This window comes from Palaemon carinicauda, unplaced genomic scaffold (genome assembly GCF_036898095.1).
Source record: "Palaemon carinicauda isolate YSFRI2023 unplaced genomic scaffold, ASM3689809v2 scaffold162, whole genome shotgun sequence".
Taxonomy (NCBI): domain Eukaryota; kingdom Metazoa; phylum Arthropoda; class Malacostraca; order Decapoda; family Palaemonidae; genus Palaemon; species Palaemon carinicauda.
Window position 1 is genome coordinate 195,556 of NW_027169170.1, and position 24,445 is coordinate 220,000.

The following is a 24,445-nucleotide window of genomic DNA, read 5'->3' on the forward strand; positions in this document are numbered from 1 at the left end:
AAGCCAAGCCTTTTCATTCCTCTCTTCTAAAAGTAGGTGCATTATTGCCTTCGCCAGAAAGAGGGTACGTATTTACCCATCCGTTTAGTTTGTTTGTTTATGAGCAATTTTACAAAAAAATCTACTGTACTGATATTGACCAAACTTGGTAATCATGTTGTGTATGACCTAAGGATGAATCCGTAACATTTAGGATAAGTATATCAGAATACAAGTATCCAGCATTACTTTGAAAATAATCTTGATGTTAACCCTTTTACCCCCAAAGGACGTACTGGTACGTTTCACAAAACTCATCCCTTTACCCCCATGGACGTACCGGTATGTCCTTGCAAAAATCTGGTATTTACATTTTTTTTTGCATATTTTTGATAATTTTTTTGAGAAACCTCAGGCATTTTCCAAAAGAATGAGACCAACCTGACCTCTCTATGATGAAAATTAAGGTTGTTAGAGCAATTTAAAAAAAATATATACAGTACTGCAATATGTGCTGGGAAAAAAATAACCCCTGGGGGTTAAGGGTTGGAAAGTTCCAAATAGCCTGGAGGTAAAAGGGTTAAGTAAATGGCAAATATTTTGATAGTTTTTTGCGAACAACATTACACAAAAACCACCGAACCAATCCCAACGAAACTAGCTGGATATGTGGGGTATGAGCCAAGGACTAATCTATTGGATTTTGAAGAAAATATACAAAGTACTAACATGAGTTTGGTCCTGTGTTGCTTAATTTCCTTCTTGAAGTTCAAGATATTATGGTGTTTAATGTTTATAAAAACTGTTTAACCAGAATGGAATTATTAAGTCAATCACTTCAGCTTAAACAGTCAACAGATTTTGATAGGGTAACTTGATTTATTGTTCATGGATTTGTATGTTCAGATTTTCATATTAAGGACCTGAGAGTTTTCACAATGCCAAATGAATTCACAGATGAATAATGGTCGAGCATTTCGAGTTGATACGGTTAATAATAGCTAGCTCGGTCGTAGTCGTGTCAAGTTATTTAAACTGATTAGCAATAAGTATTGGTTAGTTTTCCCTGTCAGCTATGGGCTAGCTGCTTTCCTGGAATATATTATTATTATTATTACTTGCTAAGCTACAACCCTAGTTGGAAAAGCAGGATGCTATAAGCCCAGGGGCTCCTACAAGGAAAATAGCTCAGTTAGGAAGGGAAACAAGGAAAAATAAAATATTTTAAGAGCAACAATTTCAAAATAAATATCACTTTATAAACTATAAAAACCTTAACAAAACAAGAGGAAGAGAAACTAGATAGAACAGTGGGCCCGAGTGTACCCTCAAGCAAGAGAACTCTAACCCAAGACAGTGGAAGTCCATGGTACAGAAGCTATGGCACTACCCAAGATTAGAGAACAGTGGTTTGATTTTGGAGTGTACTTCTCCTAGAAGAGCTTACCATAGCTAAAGAGTATTCTACCCTTACAAAGAGGAGAGTGGCCACTGAACAATTACGGTACAGTAAGAAGAATTGTTTGGTAATCGCAGTGTTGTCAGGTGTATGAGGACAGAGGAGAATATGTAAAGAATAGGCCAGATTATTCGGTGTGTGAGTGTATAGGCAAAGGGAAAATGAACCGTAACCAGAGAGAAGGATCCAATGTAGTACTATCTGGCCAGTCAAAAGACCCCATAACTCTCTAGTGGTAACTATATTAACATTCCAGGGTCTCTAAAATGGAGTCCCAGGCAGTAATTATTTGCTACCAAACTACACCCAGCACTCTCAAGGACTAGAGATTCCCAGATTTGTTCTGCCGTGGTAAAGGAAAATTATTAATCAACACTATTAAACAACCCAACTTCTCTGGTTGTCCTTAGATAAGAGGACTAAATGTATCTAGTATTATAATTAATGTCCCTTCTTTTGCAGCTGCATTGTGGTTATTCTTAGGCAATAAATATTAATCTCTTAAGCCTTCCATGCTATAAATTAATTTCTACTACCTTGTATACAGTATGGCTACGTAGTCAAGGACTATGGGAGCACGACCTTGAATTAAAAGCACAGTTTAGCCATGCACAGTATAGGATGCCAAATTTATCCAGACAGAAGCTACAGTGGCCTCAATCTTTTGGTGCTGTATACTCATTGAGGAAAGAGGTAGATTTATCCAGTTTCTGTAGATTTTATTGTATGTATGCTCACAAGCATGCTGAGAGGGCCATCACTTTGGAAAAGAAAGAATGACAGTTCTTCAAACCTGTGGGGGCAACAAAGTTATGCACACAATATGAATGCTGTGCTTAACCCTTTTACCCCCAAAGGACGTACTGGTACGTTTCACAAAACTCGTCCTTTTACCCCCATGGACGTACTGGTACGTCCTTGCAAAAAACTGCTTTTTACATTTTTTTTTGCATATTTTTGATAATTTTTTGAGAAACCTCAGGGATTTTCCAAAAGAATGAGACCAACCTGACCTCTCTATGACAAAAATTAAGGCTGTTAAAGCAATTTAAAAAATATATATAGCAAAATGTGTTTGAAAAAAAAACCCTGGGGGTTAAGGGTTGAAAAGTTCCAAAGAGCCTGGGGGTAAAAGGGTTAACAGGAGTTAGATTAAAGATAAGGCTTTCTCAGAGAAAGATATTAATAGTTGTGGAGGCAATTCCTTTTTTGATGCTTGGTTTTATTTCACAAACCACAGTGGCTTTTTTCCACGTGAAATTGACTGTCTTATACTAATTACAATTTTTTTTAAGGCGGGAAGAGATAATTTCTGTCTGCTAAATAGTATTTTTCAAAGTTACAATAATAAAATTTTGGTGTGATGAAAATTATTGATAATCTAGGTAGTTGGGAAGACAGACACGTCCACCAGATTTTACTTGAATGTCATCCGTATGTTAATGGAGAACCCTTGTCATATAACTGAAGTCACGGCGTCAATGACCTTAGATGTCAGGATGCCTGAAAACTTTTAAATCATTCATTCATTCATTCCCCTTAAATGTTCGTCATCATCATCTCCTCCTCCTACGCCTATTGACGCAAAGGGCCTCGGTTAGATTTCACCAGTCGTCTCTATCTTGAGCTTTTAATTCAATACTTCTCCATTCATCATCTCCTACTCCACGCTTCATAGTCCTCAGCTATGTAGGCCTGGGTCTTCCAACTCGAATGTTAGTACAGTATTATGACTTTGTTGAGTATTTTAGCTGCATGGTGTTTCATAAGAAATAATCCATGTAGGTATTACAGTCCTATGGAAATTGAGAGTCATGACCAGCTACATAATAATCCTTATTTAGATTGAATAACAACTGATTTACTTGGGAGATTTCACTATTATTATTATTATTATTATTACAAGCTAAGATACAACCTGTGTTGGAAAAGCAGTATGCTATAAGCCAAAGGGCTTCAACTGGGAAAAATAGCCCTTTGAGAAAAGGAAACAACGAAATAGGTAAGCAAGAGAAGCAATGAACAACTAAAAATATTCTGAGAACAGTAACATTAAAATAGATCTTTCATCTGTAAACTATAAAAACTTCATAAAAAGAAGTGAGTGTACCCTCAAGTAAGAGAATTCTACCCCAAGACATGGGAAGTCCATGGTACAGAGGCTTAACAGTACTAAACACTAGAGAACAATGGTTTGATTTTGTTGTCCTTGTGAATCGTTAAAATTATCTTACTACCGTGGTTAGAACACTGACAGACAAGTACTGGATTCTCTCAGTCTGTTAAAACCCACAAGGTCTCTTGACTTAGGCAGTGAATTATGTATCTGGTAGTTGGATGATTGTGGTGGGTTGCATCAGAAGAGGATGTGTGTGGCAGACCCTCACAGTCTCATCCCAAATGATATGAGAACCAGAACTAACTCTCTCTCTCTCTCTCTCTCTCTCTCTCTCTCTCTCTCTCTCTCTCTCTCTCTCTCTCTCTCTCTCTCTCTCTCTCTCTCTCTCTTTTTTATAAAGACCTCAAGTGTTTGTCCCAGGGATAAGCTTCATGAAGTAAAGTATGATAGTTTATATAAATGTTAGTTTGTTATTCCCCTTAAACACTATTAGTTCTGAAATTACTTTGAATTTTATTTTGATTTTATTATCTTAATTCTTTTCAATACGCATAGCTGTACAGTACCTAGTACGGTAGTTATAATCACAAATATGAACTGTATTCTATAACTTAAATTTATTGTATTTTATTCGATTTGAACCACGGTGACGACTCTGTCAATCTATTCCAGAACAGCCCTATTCGTTGTTGTCGTGCGATTGTCGAAGTAAAAGCACGGGAAAATTGGCAGTGGAGCTGGGTCCTGTGTGGTGCGATGAACTGTTCGACTCTACCTTCTGTCAGGCTATGCTTAAACAAGCCAGCAAATTTCAACTTCCCCATAAAGTCATCAGTTTATTGCAGGCGAGTGGATCTCTTTGTTCTCGATTCTTGATGCCTTTGAAGTGGCTGTTAATGAAATTTTGTTTTCTTTAATACTTTAGTTTTTCACAACCTGTATTATTATTATTATTGTTAATATTATTTGCTAAGTACATAACAACTCTATTTGGAAAAGTAGGATGCTATAATTATACTCAAGGACCCTAAGAAAAAATAGCCCAGTGAGGAAGGAAAATAGGAAATTAATAAACTACAAGAGAAGTAATGAACAATTAAAATGTAATACTTTAAGAACAGTAGATCTTTTATATATAAACTATAAGAATAGTATTCTTCCTTTTTTATATATAGAGTATTCCCTAATGTCAGTTGTATCTGACAATAATTTTCAACTTCACTGAATTCAGTCCTCCTGAAATAAAACTTCATTGGATACATAACTATAATTTTGAGGTACAGAAATCTTTCTTTTGTTTCTCTCACGTACATTTTCAGAGAAATCATTTCAAATCCGAAATTCTCGAGCGTTTACGAATTCTAAAATTCTTTCCCCAGACGATTGTCAGCGAAGCGAGGTGCGACGATCATCCGAGCACCAAGATGCAGAGCAGCGGCGACAAAGAAAACACGTTGGCGGAGAAGGTGGACGAGAGCGCGATGAGCCAAGAGGAGGAAGAGGAAGAGGATGAGGAAGGGCACTCGTACCACACGGTGGAGGAGGACAACGAGGGGGAGAGATTGCCCAAGAAGTTGAAATACGATCATCCGAGTCTCAGGTCGCCACCGTTCTATTTTAACCTCCATCGTCACTGCCCTAAAGGTGTGTGGATGGTATAATTATTATTTTTTTCAATATTAATCTTACCCGATAATCATGTAGCTGTCAACTCCGTTGCCCGACAGAAATCTACGGACGGGATACGCCAGCGATCGCTATACAAGAGGGGGGTGTACTCACCAGCGCCATCTGTGGTCAGGTACTCCAGTACTTCTTGTCAACACCACCTCAATTTTTCCTCTGTCGTGCCGCCGGCAAGACCTACATGGATACGCTGTTGATTTTGGAGTCTTTGTTCACGGTTTTGGTGAAGTATTGCTCTAAAATTTAGCCTTCGCTATACAGGAAGCTTTTCCCTTAGCTTAGATAGCTTTTGGAATTAAATTGATTTATTGGTTAACGATCTTTGCTTTACTTTGGAATTCCCCCTTGACTGTTCTCTAAATTCAAGATGTCCGACCACTCTCAAGCTCCTAGACAAAGGCGATGTAGTGTTAGGACTTGTAGTAGGCGTCTTCCGAAGGCCTCGGTTGATCCTCACACCGTTTGTTCCGACTGTAGGGGAAAATCCTGTCAGTTGGAAGATCGATGTGGGGAATGTGCTGGGCTTTCGGAATTCGATTTTAATGAATTCCTCAATTATACGACTAGGTTAGAGAGGGAGAGAGTTAGGAGGAGTTCTTCTCGCTCTTTGGTTTATTCCTCCCCCCATGATCCTCAACCTTTTCCTTCCCCTGTGGTGGTGACCCCCGAACCTATTACGAGTGCTCAGCCTGATATGTCGGATATGTTACGTGCCATTCAGGCTCTAGGTGATAAGGTGGAGTCTTTAGTGAGTGACCACAATCTTCTCTTGGCAGATGTCAAGGAACTTAAAGTGAAAAGTGCAGTGGGAAGTGTTAGTGCCAGTGCTGTGCCTAGTGTCAGTGTCAGTGTTGCGCATGAGGATACTTCTGTGCGTGCCAGTCGTCCTCCCAGTCCGGGACCTCTTGCAAGCTCCCAAGCCCAGGGGAGAAGCAAAGTCGAAGGGCAAAAGGGTTCGGCAGGCCTTGATCGGCGCACAGTTGTATCCTCAGTGGTTGCGGGCGTATCTGATAGAGATCGTCACTTCCACTCCCAGACGATTGAGCCCTTAAATTCCTCGTCTGCGGAAGATGTTTCCAGGAGGAAACGCTGGACCCAGGTCTCACGACCTCTTAAACGTAAGGTCCCAGCCGAGCGAGTCCAACGGCCCAGGTGTAGCCACTGGGCCAGTTCGGACTCGCCGCAGTCATCTGATGACTGCACACCTCCTAAGAGAGGTAAGGCGATGCCTCAACAGGCCTCTGCTGAACCTCATGCTATGAGGCAGCCAACTTCTGTTGATCCCAAGTTGTCTATGCTGCAGACAATGCAGTCTCAGCTTGCGGTTTTGATGCAGGAGTTTCAGGCAGAGAAGGTTAGCACACCTCCTCCTGCGAGCGCTCCTCCACCTCTGCGCAGTCCACCCTGCCAGACGTATGATGTTGAGGCTCCTCCTGCCTCCATGCGTGAGCTGCCGCATTGGGAGTTGCCAGGTACCAGCGCTATGCAGCAACCTCCTCTCTCCTTGAGGCAGGAGCCTCTTGCTTTGCGGCAACCTCCTCAACCCTTGAGGCAGGAGCCTCATGCTATGCGGCAACCTCCTCTACCCATGAGGCAGGAGCCTCATGCTATGCGGCAACCGCCTCAACCCTTGAGGCAGGAGCCTCATGCGTTGCGGCAACCTCCACCCATGAGGCAGCAGCCTCATGCTATGCGGCAACCACCTCAACCCTTGAGGCAAGAGCCTCTCTCTGCGCAGCAACCTCCTCAACCCTTGAGGCAGGCGCAACCCTTGAGGCAGGAACCTCATGCTATGAGGCAGCCTCCTCAACGCATGCAGCAGCCGCATTCTTCGCAGCATGAGCCTCTTCCCATTCTACACGAACCGCATACCATGCAGCATGATCCTCATGCCTTACAGCATTCGCTTCTGACCACGCTTGCTCCTCAGACCTCCGCAGAACCTCCTTCACCCCAGCCTCATGACTTTGTCATTGCCAGCCCTCATCCTCTTCAGCAGAGGCGTGATGATGAATCCTCAAGTGCGCGTGCACCCGTTCTACAGGATTCAGCCATTCAGCATGCCGCTATACCGTTACCTCTCGCTTCTCAACTCTCAGGAGATGAGGTTTCTGAGGATGAAGCTGCTCACCTGGATGATCCTTCTTCTGATGTGGAGGAACACAAGTCGTCGCCACCTTCATTAGACTTTCGTAAGGTCCTGACTCTGTTCAGAGAGTTATACCCTGAACACTTCGTTTCTGCAACCCCTCGTTCTCCCCCATCCGAGTTTTCTCTAGGCATGCAGCCTATTACGTCTGCCTACACCAAGCTTGTCCTCGCCAGATCATCAAAGAGAGCTTTGAGGGTTTTAGGGGATTGGTTGCAGTCCAAGCAGCAACTGGGAAGGACATCTTTTATGTTTCCTCCTCCTAAGCTGGCTTCTAAGTCGGGCGTCTGGTATGCCACGGGAGAGGAACCAGGCTTGGGGGTCCCTGCCTCTGCCCAGGCTGACTTCTCAAGTTTGGTTGACTCTCCCCGTAGGTCGGCTATGAGACGCTCTAAGGTCTGCTGGACTTTTTCTGATCTGGACCACTTGTTGAAGGGAGTCTTCCGCGCCTTCGAAATTTTTAATTTCCTCGATTGGTGCCTGGGGGCCTTGAGCAAGAAGACTGCCCCTTCTGACAAAGACTCGGCCATGCTGATCATGTCCTGTATGGACAGAGCAATTCGCGATGGTTCTGGCGAACTTGCTTCTATTTTTGTCTCAGGAGTCCTCAAGAAAAGGGAACATCTATGCTCCTACTTATCTACTGGTATCACCCCTTGCCAGAGGTCACAGTTGATGTTTGCTCCTCTCTCCAAGTTCCTGTTTCCGGAGGAGCTAATCAAGGAGATGGCTGCGGCTCTTATCCAGAAAGATACGCATGACCTCATGGCCTCTTTAGCACGTAAGGCTAAAATCGTACCTTCAGTGCCGAGATCTTACCGCACCCCTGTGGCTGATACACCTGCTACCAGATTCATTCCGCCCTTTCGTGGCAGAGCCCCCAGCCGAGGAAGTTCCCGTGGAGACAGTCACAGGGGCAAGTCCAAGAAAGGTGCCAAGTCCACGAAAAGCAAGCTTTGACTTCCCTCCTCTCCAGACAGCTGTAGGAGCCAGACTCAAGACCTACTGGCAAGCCTGGGACAGAAGAGGTGCAGACGCTCAGTCTGTCAAGTGGCTAAGGGAGGGTTACAGAATTCCGTTCTGCCGCAATCCCCCTCTGACCACATCTCCCATCAACCTCTCTCCCAACTACAAGGAGAAGGACAAGAGGCTAGCGTTACATCAAGAGGTGTCGCTCCTGTTACAGAAGGAGGCAGTGGTGATAGTCCGGGACCATCAATCCCCGGGCTTTTACAACCGTCTCTTCCTGGTGGCCAAGAAGACAGGAGGTTGGAGACCGGTGCTGGACGTCAGTGCGCTCAATGCTTATGTCACCAAGCAGACGTTCACAATGGAGACGACGAAGTCGGTCCTAGCAGCGGTCAGGCAGGAGGACTGGATGGTCTCGTTGGATCTGAAAGACGCCTACTTTCACGTTCCCATCCATCCAGACTCCCAACCTTTTCTGAGATTCGTCTTTGGAGAGGTTGTGTACCAATTCCAAGCCCTGTGCTTTGGCCTAAGCACGGCACCTCTTGTGTTTACGCGACTGATGAGGAATATTGCGAAATTCCTTCACTTGGCAGACATCAGAGCCTCCCTTTATTTAGACGACTGGCTTTTAAGAGCCCCCACAAGTCGTCGCTGTCTGGAGAGTCTCAGATGGACTTTGGATTTGACCAAGGAACTGGGTCTCTTGGTCAATTTAGAGAAGTCCCAGCTCGTTCCTTCCCAAACCATCGTTTACCTGGGAATGGAGATTCAGAGTCGAGCTTTTCGGGCTTTTCCGTCGGCCCCAAGAATCAACCAAGCCCTAGAGTGCATCCTGAGCATGCTGAAGAAGAACCGATGCTCGGTGAGGCAGTGGATGAGTCTAACAGGGACTCTTTCATCGTTAGCCCTGTTCATCGAGTTAGGGAGACTCCACCTCCGCCCCCTTCAGTACCATCTAGCAGCTCACTGGAACAAGGATATGACGCTCGAGGCGGTCTCTATTCCTGTTTCCAAAGAGATGAGGGCTACTCTAACGTGGTGGAAGAACAACATTCTTCTCAAGGAGGGTCTCTCTTTAGCTGTTCAAACCCCCGACCTTCATCTCTACTCGGACGCATCAGACTCGGGCTGGGGCGCGACATTGGACGGACAGGAATGCTCGGGGACATGGAACCAGGAACAGGAAACGCTTCACATCAATTGCAAGGAGTTGTTGGCAGTTCATCTGGCCTTAAGGAACTTCAAGTCCCTCCTGCTAAACAAGGTGGTGGAGGTGAACTCCAACAACACCACAGCCTTGGCGTACATCTCCAAGCAGGGAGGGACTCATTCGAGGAAGCTGTTCGAGATCGCAAGGGACCTCCTCATTTGGTCAAAAAGTCGAAAGCTCACGCTGGTAACGAGGTTCATTCAGGGCGATATGAATGTCTCGGCAGATCGCCTCAGCAGGAGGGTCTCAAGTCATCCCCACAGAATGGACCCTTCACAAGAACGTGTGCAGCAGACTTTGGGCCCTGTGGGGTCAGCCAACTATAGATCTGTTCGCTACCTCGATGACCAAGAGGCTCCCATTGTACTGTTCCCCGATTCCAGACCCGGCAGCAGTTCACGTGGATGCTTTTCTGCTGGATTGGTCCCACCTCGACCTGTATGCATTCCCGCCGTTCAAGATCATCAACAGGGTTCTTCAGAAGTTCGTCTCTCACGAAGGGACACGGCTGACGCTGGTTGCTCCCCTTTGGCCTGCAAGAGAATGGTTCACAGAGGTACTGCAATGGCTGGTCGACGTTCCCAGGACTCTCCCTCTAAGAGTGGACCTTCTACGTCAACCTCACGTAAAGAAGGTACACCCAAGCCTCCACGCTCTTCGTCTGACTGCCTTCAGACTATCGAAAGACTCTCTAGAGCTAGAGGCTTTTCGAAGGAGGCAGCCAGAGCGATTGCCAGAGCAAGGAGGATATCCACTCGCAGAGTCTATCAATCTAAGTGGGAAGTCTTCCGTAGCTGGTGCAGAACCAATGCAGTTTCCTCTACCAGTACCACTGTAACCCAAGTTGCTGACTTCCTGTTACATCTTAGGAATGTTAGATCTCTATCAGCTCCTACGATCAAGGGGTACAGAAGTATGTTGGCAGCGGTTTTCCGCCACAGAGGCTTGGATCTTTCCTCCAACAAAGATCTGCAGGACATCCTTAGGTCTTTTGAGACCTCTAAAGAACGTCGGTTGTCCACTCCAGGCTGGAATCTAGACGTAGTCCTAAGGTTCCTTATGTCACCTAGATTTGAACCTCTCCAGTCAGCCTCTTTTAAAGACCTCACTCTCAAAACTCTTTTCCTCGTCTGCCTTGCAACAGCCAAAAGAGTAAGTGAGGTTCACGCCTTCAGCAGGAACATAGGTTTCACATCTGAAACGGCTACATGTTCCTTACAGCTCGGTTTTTTGGCAAAAAATGAGCTTCCTTCTCGTCCTTGGCCTAAATTGTTCGAAATTCCTAGCCTTTCCAACTTGGTGGGTAACGAACGGGAGAGAGTACTTTGCCCTGTCAGAGCTCTTAAGTACTATCTTAAAAGGTCAAAACCCTTGCGAGGACAATCAGAGGCCTTATGGTGTGCTATTAAGAAACCTTCGCTGCATATGTCTAAGAACGCAGTTTCTTATTACATAAGGCTTCTGATTAGAGAAGCTCATTCTCACATGAAGGATGAAGACCTTGCTTTGCTGAAGGTAAGGACACATGAAGTGAGAGCTGTGGCTACTTCAGTGGCCTTCAAACAGAACCGTTCTCTGCAGAGTATTATGGATGCAACCTATTGGAGGAGCAAGTCAGTGTTTGCATCATTCTATCTCAAAGATGTCCAGTCTCTTTACGAGAACTGCTACACCCTGGGACCATTCGTAGCAGCGAGTGCAGTAGTAGGTGAGGGCTCAGCCACTACATTCCCATAATCCCATAACCTTTTTAACCTTTCTCTTGAATGCTTTTATTGTTGTTTTGGGTTGTACGGTAGGCTAAGAAGCCTTCCGCATCCTTGTTGATTTGGCGGGTGGTCAATTCTTTTCTTGAGAAGCGCCTAGGTTAGAGGTTGTGATGAGGTCCTTTAGTATGGGTTGCAGCCCTTTATACTTTAGCACCTAAGAGTTGTTCAGCCTCCTAAGAGGACCGCTGCGCTCAGTAAGGAAGACGTACTTATTAAAGGCAGAGTAATGGTTCAACTCGACTTCCTTACCAGGTACTTATAATTTCATTTGTTATTTTGAATAACTGATAAAAATGAAATACGGGATACTTAGCTTCTTGATTAACATGTACACTGGTTTTCACCCACCCCCCTGGGTGTGAATCAGCTACATGATTATCGGGTAAGATTAATATTGAAAAATGTTATTTTCATTAGTAAAATAAATTTTTGAATATACTTACCCGATAATCATGATTTAATTGACCCACCCTTCCTCCCCATAGAGAACCAGTGGACCGAGGAAAAAATTGAGGTGGTGTTGACAAGAAGTACTGGAGTACCTGACCACAGATGGCGCTGGTGAGTACACCCCCCTCTTGTATAGCGATCGCTGGCGTATCCCGTCCGTAGATTTCTGTCGGGCAACGGAGTTGACAGCTACATGATTATCGGGTAAGTATATTCAAAAATTTATTTTACTAATGAAAATAACATATTATTAATTTTATAGCTAAGCTACTACCTAGTTGGAAAAACAGGATGCTTATTTATAAGCCCAAGGATTTCAACAGGCAAAAATAGCTCGAGGAGGAAAGGAAACAAGATAACACATAAACTATAGTAATGAACAATTAAAATAAAACACTTTAAGAACAATAACGTTAAATAGTGCTTTCATATATAAACTATAAAAAGAGACTTATGTCAGTTTGTTAAACATAAAAACGTTGACTGCAAGATTGAACTTTTAGTTACGTCATGAAATGATTGTAATATCTAAAGCCATCTCACATTTGAAGATTTTACAATAATCTATTTTGGTTCATATGCTGTGAAGTTTGTAGGCATGGATAGGAAATATATTTACTTTAGTGCTGATTTTCTTAATTTCATTAAGTGAGAAGTAATTATCTGTATAGTACATACATACACCAAGACACTTCCCCCAATTTTGGGGGGTGGCCGACATCAAACAAATGAAAAAGAAAAGGGGACCTCTCCTCTCTACGTTCCTCCCAGCCTGACAAGGGACTAAACCGAGTTTGGCTGGTACTGTTAGGGTGCCACAGCCCACCCTCCCCCGTTAGCCACCTCAGATGAAGCTTCATAACACTGAATCCCCTACTGCTGCTACCTCCACGGTCATCCAAGGCACCGGAGGAAGCAGCAGAGTCTACCGGAACTGCGTCACAATTGCTCACCATTCATTCTTATTTCTAGAACGCTCTCTTGCTTCTCTCACATCTATCCTCCTATCACCCAGAGCTTCTGTATAGTATACAGAAATAAGAATTTTATTCTTTACTTCCGGGCTTTTTATGTTTCTATGTTGAACAGGCTGACGTAAGTCTTTTTATAGTTTTATATATGACATATCTGTTTTGACGTTGTTACTATCTTTAGAATGATTTATTGTTAATTTGTTCTCATCATTTATTTATTTCCTTATTTTCTTTCCTCATTGGGCTGTTTTTCCTTAATGGATCCCTTGGGCTTATATCATCTTGCTTTTCCAACTAGGGTTGTAGCTTGGATAGTAATAATAATTACTTAGAATTGTGTTTTAATTGCAACAGTAGTACTGTACTCATAATTATTTCAATATATTTACTAATCATTTTGGTATTCATTCAGTGTTGATAAATTAGTTTTACCATTATTTAAAGTTTTTAACAATGATCAGGTTGTCATTTTATATCTTGTCTTATCAAGTTTGAAAACCTGAGACACTTTCTCGTAACTATAACAGTAAATTAGTTAAACTAGATAATAAAACTTGTTCCTCTTCATTGCGTATAAACTTTCAACAGGTCATGACTTGGGGAAAATCAACAAGGTTGTTGAGTACCTTCAGCGCGCGAATCACAAGGCCAGCCGAACGCACTTTGATCCTGAAGCCGTGAGAACGAGCTGTAGTCTCCGAGAGTTCAACAGCCTTCTATTGGAGTTTGCTAAATCGCAAAATTAGAAACTTAGACCATTTTTTCGGGGTAAGAACTATCAAAGATCTAAGTTATATGACAGCACTTTAGTATAGACGTGTCATCCTCATTTTTTAGTTCTCAAATGTCCATTTTATTCACAATCAGTATTTCGGATGTGTCCGTTTATCGTTATGTTGTTGGATTAAGAAATCTTCATTCTGCTTTTTTTCCCCGTGGTTAAAAGTAGAATCAAATGTGATGAATTACTTTTCTCTCATCATCGTTCATTATTTGGAAAAGGTTTTAAGAATGATCTTGCGTATAGTATTTCATGATTTATTTGTCCTCTGATTTTAGACCATTACCCTTGTGAAAATTAGTTACAAATTGCACATAATGTTCTGGACAGAGGAAATTTAATGCTGTATCGTAAGAGGGATTAATTCTTTTTTTAGCTGTGATTGAATCTATGATTTTGTTTTACATTAGCATTATTATTATAAAGTTCCCAGGAGGTTGATTAATAGAAATTATGACCATATCATCCCTGAGTCATAAAAATTGTACTGTAATTTCTCCTTACGGTGTAAAGACTTCCTGCTTTACTTTGCCTTCGTTGACCAGAACAGTGTGATGTTAGAGATCGAGTATAGTCGTTAGTAAACATAAGAAGTCTCGGGTAATCCAGCACGAGTCTCCTTCGCTGCCTCCACAGTTTTAGAATTAGACGTACTGGTGTTAGCTCCTATAACTAGCCTCTTTCTTCGTTTGTAATCTTTTATGATTAAAGTAGAAATATTTTGATTTTAACCAAGGATATAAATGAAGGTACGTCCCTATTGCTTGTTGAAGCATCCAAGTAAAACATCTCTTTTTAGTATATTCTTTGGTTATACTGGTACATTTCATTTTTCTAGAATCTCAGTGCATAGTTGACTTTGTTTGTGCATGTTTTGAGTTTTTTATCCATGCACAAATTGCTATCATAGCCATTGCTATGAATGTTTTACAACCAAGAGCTTGAGGAAGTTCAGCTTGCTGGAATACACAGATCTGGTGATCACATACTGATAATCCTATTTATCGAATGTGCCAGTGCTTGTAGCAGCCACTCAGTGAGGCTAGGAAGAGAGACTTTGTTCTTATTTCAAGTTTTCCATGAATTTCTTGTTTTTATACAATTGCTAAATGAACTTTTTTCAAACTACAGAACCAACACTCGGGCTGTTTCTGCTACAGGCTTTGACTATCATTCTGGAGTGCAAATTGAGTTTAGACATTATTGTATTGTACATTCTCAATCTGCTTTTTTGTATCTTTGCTCGGCAATTTTAATGTCTCCTATACCTGCATATGCATGTAGAGGAAAACATCATAGTTGCCCTTGTTATAATTCAAGGTTCGTAAATGAAGAGAGGAGCGATGAAACAGGAACGGAAGGCTAGAAATTTAATGCATCTATGAGTGAAGGATCACTATAAAGACCCTTAAGTGCAGTGTGGGAGATATGTTTTGATTCCGAGGGCTTTTGCCCACTTCCCAACTGGTTTGGGTTTAGATGTTAAATGATTTCTCTTGTCTTCTGTTGAATTTTCAAGTCTAGAGGTCCTTTATGTCTATCCCCTTTTCAATAATTTTCTAGGTCATACTACTAAAATATTCTGCTGTTTATTGCAGATATATCGGTCTTGTTCACAACAAAGTAAGGGAAGTGTGAATACTTATCATTATCATTGTTCTAATGTTTGCGCATTGTCTATCCTGATTCTATTTTGGTAGAGTCCACGTGTTATAGAGGATCTTGGACATCTGTTTTTTCTTTACTCTGGTCATTTAGGCATTTGTTAGGAGCTAGGCACATTGTAGGCACAAAGTCTTGGGAATTTATTTCTTGTATTTATAAAATGTAATTTGTCTGATATCACAGTGTTCTGGGCAGAATAGGCGAGGTAAAGTGCTGGGTTTGTTTACTGAACATCCAAAAGAAATGGATTTTTACATATTAAGCCGTTAGAGATACTGCATAATACTTGTAGGAAAAATTATAAAAAGCACTGGCTGTGCCATTTACTTTCAGTGGGGTTTGAACTGATTTTTTACTACAGTAGATGAGCATTTCCCATTTTAAAGCTAAAGAGCACAGAATTTCTGAGTCTTTTATTAAGAGGCTGTGGGCATTTTAACATTTATAAATACATTGTACAAAGCCCAGTAAGTAGATTTTAAGACTTTGAGTTGCAGAAGCCCTATTGTATTACAATTTTTAAAGTGTTCTTACTACGTACGCTACTTTCACGTCGTACAGATAAAAATGCCATTGTAAATATCCAAATTCCTGTCAACTGTTTGTTTCTAGGATTAATATTTATGAATTATACCTTCACTATTTATTTTCTATGAAGTCATGGAGGATAAATAAAAATAGTGCATTTATCATGGATGTTTTATTTGGTAATACAGCAAATTTTACTGTTGTTTGTGACAGTAAGAGATGCAATATGAAAGAACACCTACAGATATTTAGAAAACCATTCAACTTAAAATTTTTACATTTGCTTTTTTCCTACCCATGACCCAAATATAAATAATGAAAAGGCCTCATCCTACAATACATTTTTTTTTATATGTAAAATTAAAATTCCTTTTACGTAAACTTAAATTAATTTATAACTGGGTGAAAGTTAAAGTTCTTGGATCCCTAGAACAGAAAACACTCAATAGTTAAATGGCCAGGATCCCTCTTTGCAATTTGAAGATGACATTTAATAATGAGGTTGTACACAGAAGCCTTGTTATACAGTTTGTGGTAAGCAACAGCACTATGATAGTTAAGAGGGAAAAGAAAGAAAGAAAAAAAATATCCCACTTCACATACACAAGAGAACACCCATCAAAATGGAACTAGGTTTTCCCCCCCATACAGCAGTACTTAAGGTGATTATAGATATATATATATATATTCATATATACTTTATAAAAATCAAAACCCTATTTGCATATCATTTATAAAAAAGTATATGCCACTGGGGTACATAGTCAGTTGTCCTATAGAAAAATGAAAAAAAGCTTTAAAGGTAAATATATAACTTATACAGACAGATCTTTTAGAAGTGACATCTGACGACAGATCTACAGTTAACCATTTAAGACAGCCAGTTTTTAAAAGCATTCCAAAAACAAAACTATTTAAACATTTTTGCATTGATTCCTTTCACAGTGCTACTGTCAAAAAATAAAGAAAAAAATATCCTACATGTAGTAATTGACTATACAATGGAGCTATGTGTAATCTCACATACAATGTCCCTCACCCTTGACTGGATATCTTCCCATAATGTCCTGTGGGACATTACTTGTTTAACAGAAATCTATTCAACCCAGAAGAATGGCGGGCTTGAAGAAAAAACTCATCCGCTAAGACATGCAAGCAAAGGTGAGCTCCATTTCTAGGGTGACCAGAGGCACAGTAGCATCTGAGCTGAGCATTATCACGAGCACTAAATATATATATATCAGCTGGAAGTGCCTCTCGCGCTCTCAAACTGTGCCTCATTTATTTTATACATTCACTCAGGATATTTTGTCTCTGCTCCCTCCGCTGCACAAGAGTTTTGGGCCGCTGGGTTTGATTGGTCTCCGTGTAACTATACATTGAAAACGAAAAAGGTGTTTTATCTGCGAATCATATAAACCTAAGCTTTAGCATGATTACCAAGTCTATGTTGTAACAATGAAACACTGGTGGGCAGCGCTAATTGAAAATTTCCAGCGAGCGATGAATTGTGAAGAAAGGGAGCAGCGAATGCTCAGCCACAACACTAAATTGGCTCCCCCACTGGTATTGCTCTCTTGCACAAAAAGACAAATAAGAAACAGATGTCAAGTTTGCAATGTGATGCAAGACGCCAGTGGTTCGATGCAGCGCACAAACACATATGCACTAAGATATCACACTTAGGAAAATCTACTGCGTCTTCTCTTTGTTCCCGATTGGGAGAGCAGCCTTCACCCTGCAAGACAAGACGGTTTAATTAATATTGGTTTTCACATTTCAGATCTCGGCTTAAGTTTTTTTCCCCCGTATTCATTACAGTAATTAGGTATCCTTTGGGTATATACAAAGTTATATAAATCTACTTTTATTTAGTAAGACTGTAAGGGCAAGACTTCACCAATAGTTTACAATACTAACTATTATGCAAAAAAAAAAATATTTTAAAGAGTAATTTAATGCACCTATATTATTTTTACTCTTATACTGAGTCCAAATTATAAATTTTTTGTTTTACAAAAGGTAGTAAAAATATAGTTTATACAATTCTTGAAAATTCCATCATCACTTGGATAAATTTCATACTTGAAAACCAAGTATTACTACAACTGTTCACAAAACAATGCAGTTTTATGTAGTTCAATTAATTTATTAGATCCAAATCAATTAATTACATAGCCTGAAAAATAATGATAGGATAAAATAAAACTATTAAAGTTCAGATATAATTTCCTTCAAAAATTGGTTCTCTCCAAAGGTAAAATAATCTTTTCCTTCATTCTAGAAACCCAATATAACGTGTAATCTGTTTTGACATCAACTCTTCTTTCTATGCAACTAAAGTTCTCTTCATATTCTTTCAAAAAAATTAAATACTGTACATGAAATTAAAAATCAGATAAAACAAACTATATCAGTGTATTGAACTCACTTGGACATGACGTCATTGACTTGGGAACGGACGAGACCAACGTACTGGTCGATTTGTGTCTGGTTTTGCTCGTAGACCTTGGGAAGGGAGAACAGGGCCACTACTGCCAGGATTACCAGTGTCAGTCCATTGAACCATGAGCCCAAGTAGGTCAGACACCAGAGAAGGCAGCCAAACTGGAAGAAATAAATGCGGTAAGTACAAAATACAAGGTATAACCAATTAATGGTAGATTTAAATTGGTTTGAAAACACTGTATTATTATTATTATTAAGTGCTAAGCTACAACCCTAGTTGGAAAAGCAGGATGCTATAAGCCCAGGGACAGGGAAAATAGCCCAGTGAGGAAAGGAAATAAGGAAAAATCAAATATTTTAAGAATAGTAAGATTAAAATAACATTTCATATGTAAACTATAAAAACTTCAACAAAACAAGAGGATGAGAAACTAGATAGAACAGTGTGCCCGAGTGTACCCTCAAGCAAGAAAACTCTGTATCGTAGTATTTATTGCTTCTTCATTACGAACCAATCGTGCGTGATTATAACTACTCCCCCACAACAGTGAAGCCCTGTTGAACTACCAACAGTCTTTTCCCTCATGAAAGAGGGTAACGGACAAGCTTGTTGTGAGCCACTGGGAAAGTTTGTTACAGATAACAATTGTAGGCTTGAGATTCGCTAAATCCACTCCCGATTGATTTTTATAGAGCTATGAGGTTGACGAAACAATCGCCATCGAGCGTAAATTACTCTGGCGATTCGGACCATAGAATATGATGACCCAAGGTCGAGCTAGTCATGTCCTGAGGTACGTACCATTTATTCTAGGATCCTTCCAACTTAAGTCATATAACCAGTCTTACAAAAAAACCATGTGAGAACTAGCAGAAATATGTTGCAACCTACGGAAGGGTCGGAACAGTATTTTTTAAAGATAAACTACAATCTCTACCCTGCAGGGAGAAGAGGAAGTGGTATAATACTACCGGTTTTACACATTTGAAAATTCTCTTCCCGTAGAGTACTCTTGTCGACTGAAGCCTTCTTGGATAGCTGCAACAAGGCTACTTGCGGATGGTATGACTTAGCTTACCCAGACCAACAATAAGATGACCTGAGCCATGACTTCCCTGTTATACGGGATGGGATCATGAAACCATAATTGGGGGTCACTCAAGAACCCAAAACACTTTTCCCTCAAGGACGAAAAATTACAACTTAAAGCTCGGACTTACGAGTTGGGGAGGGCATCGCAGAATACAACGTCAAGATAACTAGATAGAAAGCTGGGCTCTATTAACAGAGAAGGTACGAGAAGACGAAGAGAAGTGAATGCTAGTGAGGGCTCTACTCCTTAAAGTAGCTTGCATTTCCGATCAGGTATGGGCACCCATTGAAAGCTACAATTCCCACCGTGTAGATGGTGCAAAACTGAATGATTTGGACAGCCATGGGGAGAGGTGAAAGCTCTTTCCTCGCCTATAATATCAGTGACTCAACGGTTGAGGCAGCAAGGCATCAAATTGGCCCCCTACACTGTCCAAGGAGAGGGGTCCTGTGGTACCGAACCTTGAAGAGTCCAAGGAGAGAGAACTGTGAATGTTTATGGAGGATGTTAAGGAGGAACCCACCGGCTTGCCCCATGAATGAGTTGACTAGTGGTATGTGTGAGACAAAAACCTGAAGCCTGGATTAACCAAGTTAGCGCTTGTGTGAGAAGTACGACTAACGAGTTCCCAGAATTCTTGCGCTTGCGAAGTGATGTGGTCTTCATTGAAGATGACATCTTAAGAGAAGAGACCGGACAGTATCCAATCTTGCGATGTTCTAGCTCCCTCTTTGATGAAGAAAGCTATCCATATAATTAATGATAGTCCCTACGCAAGGCATTTAGGTGTACTGTACAGAGATCCCTCGGGTAAGGCACCTTTTATTTTCCAGTAGGGATAAAAAGAGATTTGATTCCAAGGACCACAACATGGCTGGTAGTACTTGTTAATAAGTATTAAAGGAAGAGAATTCATTAATGAAGCATTCAAGGTGTGACCAAGATCACAAAAATTATTTTATATCACCTCTTATCGGCCATCAGTCAATGGGCTTGTGGATTCCCATAAGCGAAATGTGACGAATGTTTTGAAAGTACAGTTCAAACCAGTAGGTGGAAATGCTGCTGTGGGCAGAGTTTGCCCTAAACACAGGCTATAATAGCTTCATCAAAGATATAGTACCCTCTCTTTGTAGCCAGTGGGTAAGACCCCATACTGTTGTGAACCGTTATTATACAACACACAATATCGGATGATATTGTATGATTTTAGACCACACAAAGGTTTATGTTGAGGGACAATGAGAAGTATCAGAAGAAATAAGATCAGCATTCCCTTATACAATCATCTGACATATAGATATGGGGACAAGATTTATTAAAAAGACCAACTAAAGAAACACAAATCTGAATTTGCCTAGAAGGGACTGTACCATGTGAAAGATATCAAAACCAATACGGCTGTCATCAACCATATCCGAACCAGAGCCCAAGGCGATTACCACCTCACACATACGCACCCAGTCCGAGAAGAGAACTTGGAGTGGCACTTCAATAGGCCTGTACCCCTTACCCTAAATTACCTTGGAGAGTTAAATACAGATTAGATCCAGGTATGTCTGGGTGCCATATGTATGGTACGAGAACGTGAGTACGATCACTGGCCATAAAAAAACATTATCTGCAACAATGCAATTTGAGGTTATTAATATAAAACAAGGTTTATGAGGGTGAGGTGGATGGGCACTGTGCATAGAGGTGCACCGTCCGGAGAGCCGTGACAAAAACCAACTGCCTCGATCACGGCATCCAATGCACGGAGGAAGAAAAACGTAGACAACACAAGTCTAAAAGGACAAATTAGTCTAAATAGACATATGTACGAGTGAAATAAAAGCTGTCTATTTGAAAAGTTTGGTGTGATACTCAAAAAAATACATATATAATATATATCACAGGAAAGTAGGTTTGACCCTCGCTAAATCCCTTCCCAATTGGTTCTTGTAGAGGAATGGGGTCAACCAACCATTCACCAACAAGCGTAACCTACATAGGTAAGACGGACCCACAGGTAGACGACCAAAGGTCAAAGTAGTACAGTATACTGTACATTGGAAGGGTCGGAGAGTAACAAACCATGGCCAGCTGCATAGACTATCATTTATCCTAGATTCCTTCCTAATTAATATAAGACATAATTAAAAGTATCCTATGTAACTTAGAGAGAAGTCTGTGGTTTGTGTAAAACGATCCTCTCGGTTATTTTTGTGCATGACCTTCCACTGTGAACGTAAACTTACTAATCTCATCTTTCCTCAGGATAATAGAATCCGTATACGACTCAAAATTGTGTCGTGTGTATGCTCCCATCACTAAATAAATGACTCGACAGAATATAAAAAATGTTAAAGTTTCTTTTAAAAAGGCAGCAACTACTATGTCATGGAGATTAAAATTTCTATACCTACCATGACTAAGGATAAATCATTGATTCTGAAATCACGACCTTGGAAAAGCTTATAGCAAAAACCTTTGGTCATGGCATTATTTGAAGGATGATTTAGTGTTTTCCATAACCTTGGTATTTAAGCAGTGTGTCTGTTTTTACTACAAATGTTACACTCATTTCTCAATTCCTCTTATTAAAAATTTCTATTGCTCTACTTAAAAATAATCCAATCATTTAGCATTCCATAATCTCAAGGAAAATGTAATGTAAATACAGAACTGTATGATATAATGCATGGATGTTTTAATCTAATACAATTTATACAAATGATCTTTCCAACACAAAATATGAAACTTTAAACAGTAAATAAATAATGTGTCTGAATTTTTAAAGACTTCAATTAATAAAATACCATTACAGGTTCTATAAATAATATTGATAAAATGCCCTTTCACATTAATGAATTGTATGAGCAAACGTGTCGAATATCTGCTGTGTAAGCAGTTTATCATGGGACCCAAAACGATATCCAATTATCAAATAATAGTTTCCATATTCAAATCAGATCATACTTTTGTCTGATATCACTGATGAAAATTCATCGAGAGATCATGCCTGACATTCATTTATAAAATATTTCAAGGTTGCAGAAGACTACAAGAACACTCAAGGGTATTTTAAAGAGAATATATAGAAAATTTAGCTGGTCTTAAATGTGCTGAATTTAAGAGAACACGTTCTAAATGTTTATAAAATTTGAGGAACGCATAATAGCCGTTAACATTCCCAACTACTGTACTCTCTTTCTGTCTAGTATTACAGTACTGTATTACCATAATGTTATGTCAAAGTTTCATAACACATGCACATAGAAACCCTCTTTCCACCGAGATTTCTCATGGCATTTCAAAAGATGCCTATCAGTGTACACGTAGAGGTATAACTACCTCACCTGATAGATTATTTACCTACCAGGTACAGTAGATACTTACTTTGACGGAGTCCACGAGATCCTCGACAAGGAATAGTCGTTTTAGCTCAGAAACTGTGGAGTTGATCTGTGATACAATAACATCAGTTGCTTCGTGGACTTTCTCCGATGGTAGGTCTGTGTCCAATTCCAGGATAGTTCTGCAAAGATTGATAGTCTTAATGAAACTGCATACAGTACAGTGCAATAATAGCTTCAAGCAAAGATATTAGGAATTGTTACAGATGTTTACCTCCTCTTTATTTTGATGAAGTAAGTCTTTAGCTTTTTTGGAGGCAGGAAAAAGTTAGAATTTATAATACTGTAATAACTTACACCTTAAGTGATGCATTGCAAAAAGTTTTATTACAATATAATGCTTTATTCTGGAGAAATAAGTCTTTTGTTTATATAGAGATATGAAAAAAAGTTACAATTTGTAATAGTAGTGATAACTTGCACGTTAACCCTTTTACGCCCAGGCTCTTTGGAAATTTCCAACCCTTAACACCCAAGGGGTTATTTTTGTTCAAGCACATTTTGCAGTATATATTTTTCAAATTGCTCTAACAGCCTTAATTTTTGTCATAGAGAGGTCAGGTTGGTCTCATTTTCTTGGAAAATGCCTGAAGTTTCTAAAAAAATTTATTAAAAATACGAAAAAAACAAATTTTATAGCATTTTTTTGCAAGGACGTACCGGTACGTCCATGGGGGTAAAGGGATGAGTTTTGTGAAACGTACCAGTACGTCCTTTGGGGGTAAAAGGGTTAAGTAATGAATTGCAATGGGTTTTATTATAATGCTTTGAAGTACAAATACTTTTTAAATATGTAAATAATTGTGAAATGGAAAATTGCTATAGAGTTCCGTTCCATACGTTTTTCAAGTGTTTTAGAGAATATGGGTACTGTCTTAAAAAACTGGCCTGATGTTTATGAGAAAAATAAAAGGCACAGGATAAAGTGGAAACTGCTGTAAAAATCATTGTACATGACTACATTTCCATAATTACAAAAGGCTACAATATAAACTACTCTCTCTACAATTATTTTAACATTAGTAAAAAATTCTAAAGTTACATTTCCCAATATTAGTAACTGTTTGGAATTTTTTTCTAGACAGTTATCATTTCAAATATTGTTTGGAAATCTTTTAGACACCAAGTTCTCAATTCAAATAAACAGAAATGTAAATAGGGCAGCAGACAACAGACAAATTAATCCCACCATTATCAAGTCATAATAGCTTACTGTTTTGGAAGAAAAACCTTAGGAATCAACGAAACAAAAGATGCATCTTATTTAAGATGTTCTCTATTGTGCAGTAGAAAGAAAGTATGAATATAGGGGTTCAGACGAAGGAAAAACTTTATTTTTGGGGAGATGCTGTGGTCTGAATGTTAGACTGTGATAAATAATGCCACTTGTATAAAAAAGAGCAAGTGCCCTGACTGTACTGTATATATAATGTGAATCTCTACTGTCACGTTCAGGGGGAAGAGGGAGTAATCATACCCTGTCGAAAGGGTACCACCGAGAAGTACACTCTGAAACCACTCTCCCACAACTTGTCAAACCAGCGGGTTGTAGTTAGGAGACGGGAGGGGATGGGAAGGGTTGGAATCTGTGTGCGTCTGTGCATATCTAGCTAAGGATTTAAGACTCGTTTTTGATGGCTCGGGTAAAATATTTAAAACCTGGTTATTTTTACAATTTGTCATGATAAAATATAACTGAGATCAACCTGATCGGGGTGTGTGTGTTGCCCAAACCATTCTGGACCAACTGCCAACAGTTAACTT

General features: G+C 40.2%; 2 protein-coding genes across 4 annotated transcripts in view; one reads left to right on the forward strand and one right to left on the reverse strand.

Moving 5' to 3' along the window:
• The window catches only part of LOC137635704 (TRMT1-like protein), a 49,942-nt gene extending 35,910 nt beyond the window's left edge, over positions 1-14,032 (forward strand). Inside the window, exons 6-8 of the mRNA XM_068368150.1 lie at positions 4,230-4,402; positions 4,937-5,201; positions 13,356-14,032. Of these exons, the coding sequence (XP_068224251.1) occupies positions 4,230-4,402; positions 4,937-5,201; positions 13,356-13,513 (596 nt within the window). The 3' untranslated portion in view covers positions 13,514-14,032. The remainder of the gene's footprint in view (positions 1-4,229; positions 4,403-4,936; positions 5,202-13,355) is intronic.
• Positions 14,033-15,898: 1,866 nt separating this feature from the next.
• The window catches only part of Rtnl1 (Reticulon-like1), a 27,280-nt gene continuing 18,733 nt past the window's right edge, over positions 15,899-24,445 (reverse strand). For all 3 annotated transcript variants that reach the window (XM_068368151.1, XM_068368152.1, XM_068368153.1), the window contains exons 3-5: positions 22,665-22,803; positions 18,173-18,348; positions 15,899-17,479 (exon numbers count right to left, since the gene is read on the reverse strand). In XM_068368151.1, coding sequence (XP_068224252.1) covers positions 17,434-17,479; positions 18,173-18,348; positions 22,665-22,803 — 361 coding nt within the window. In that variant the 3' untranslated portion in view covers positions 15,899-17,433. The remainder of the gene's footprint in view (positions 17,480-18,172; positions 18,349-22,664; positions 22,804-24,445) is intronic.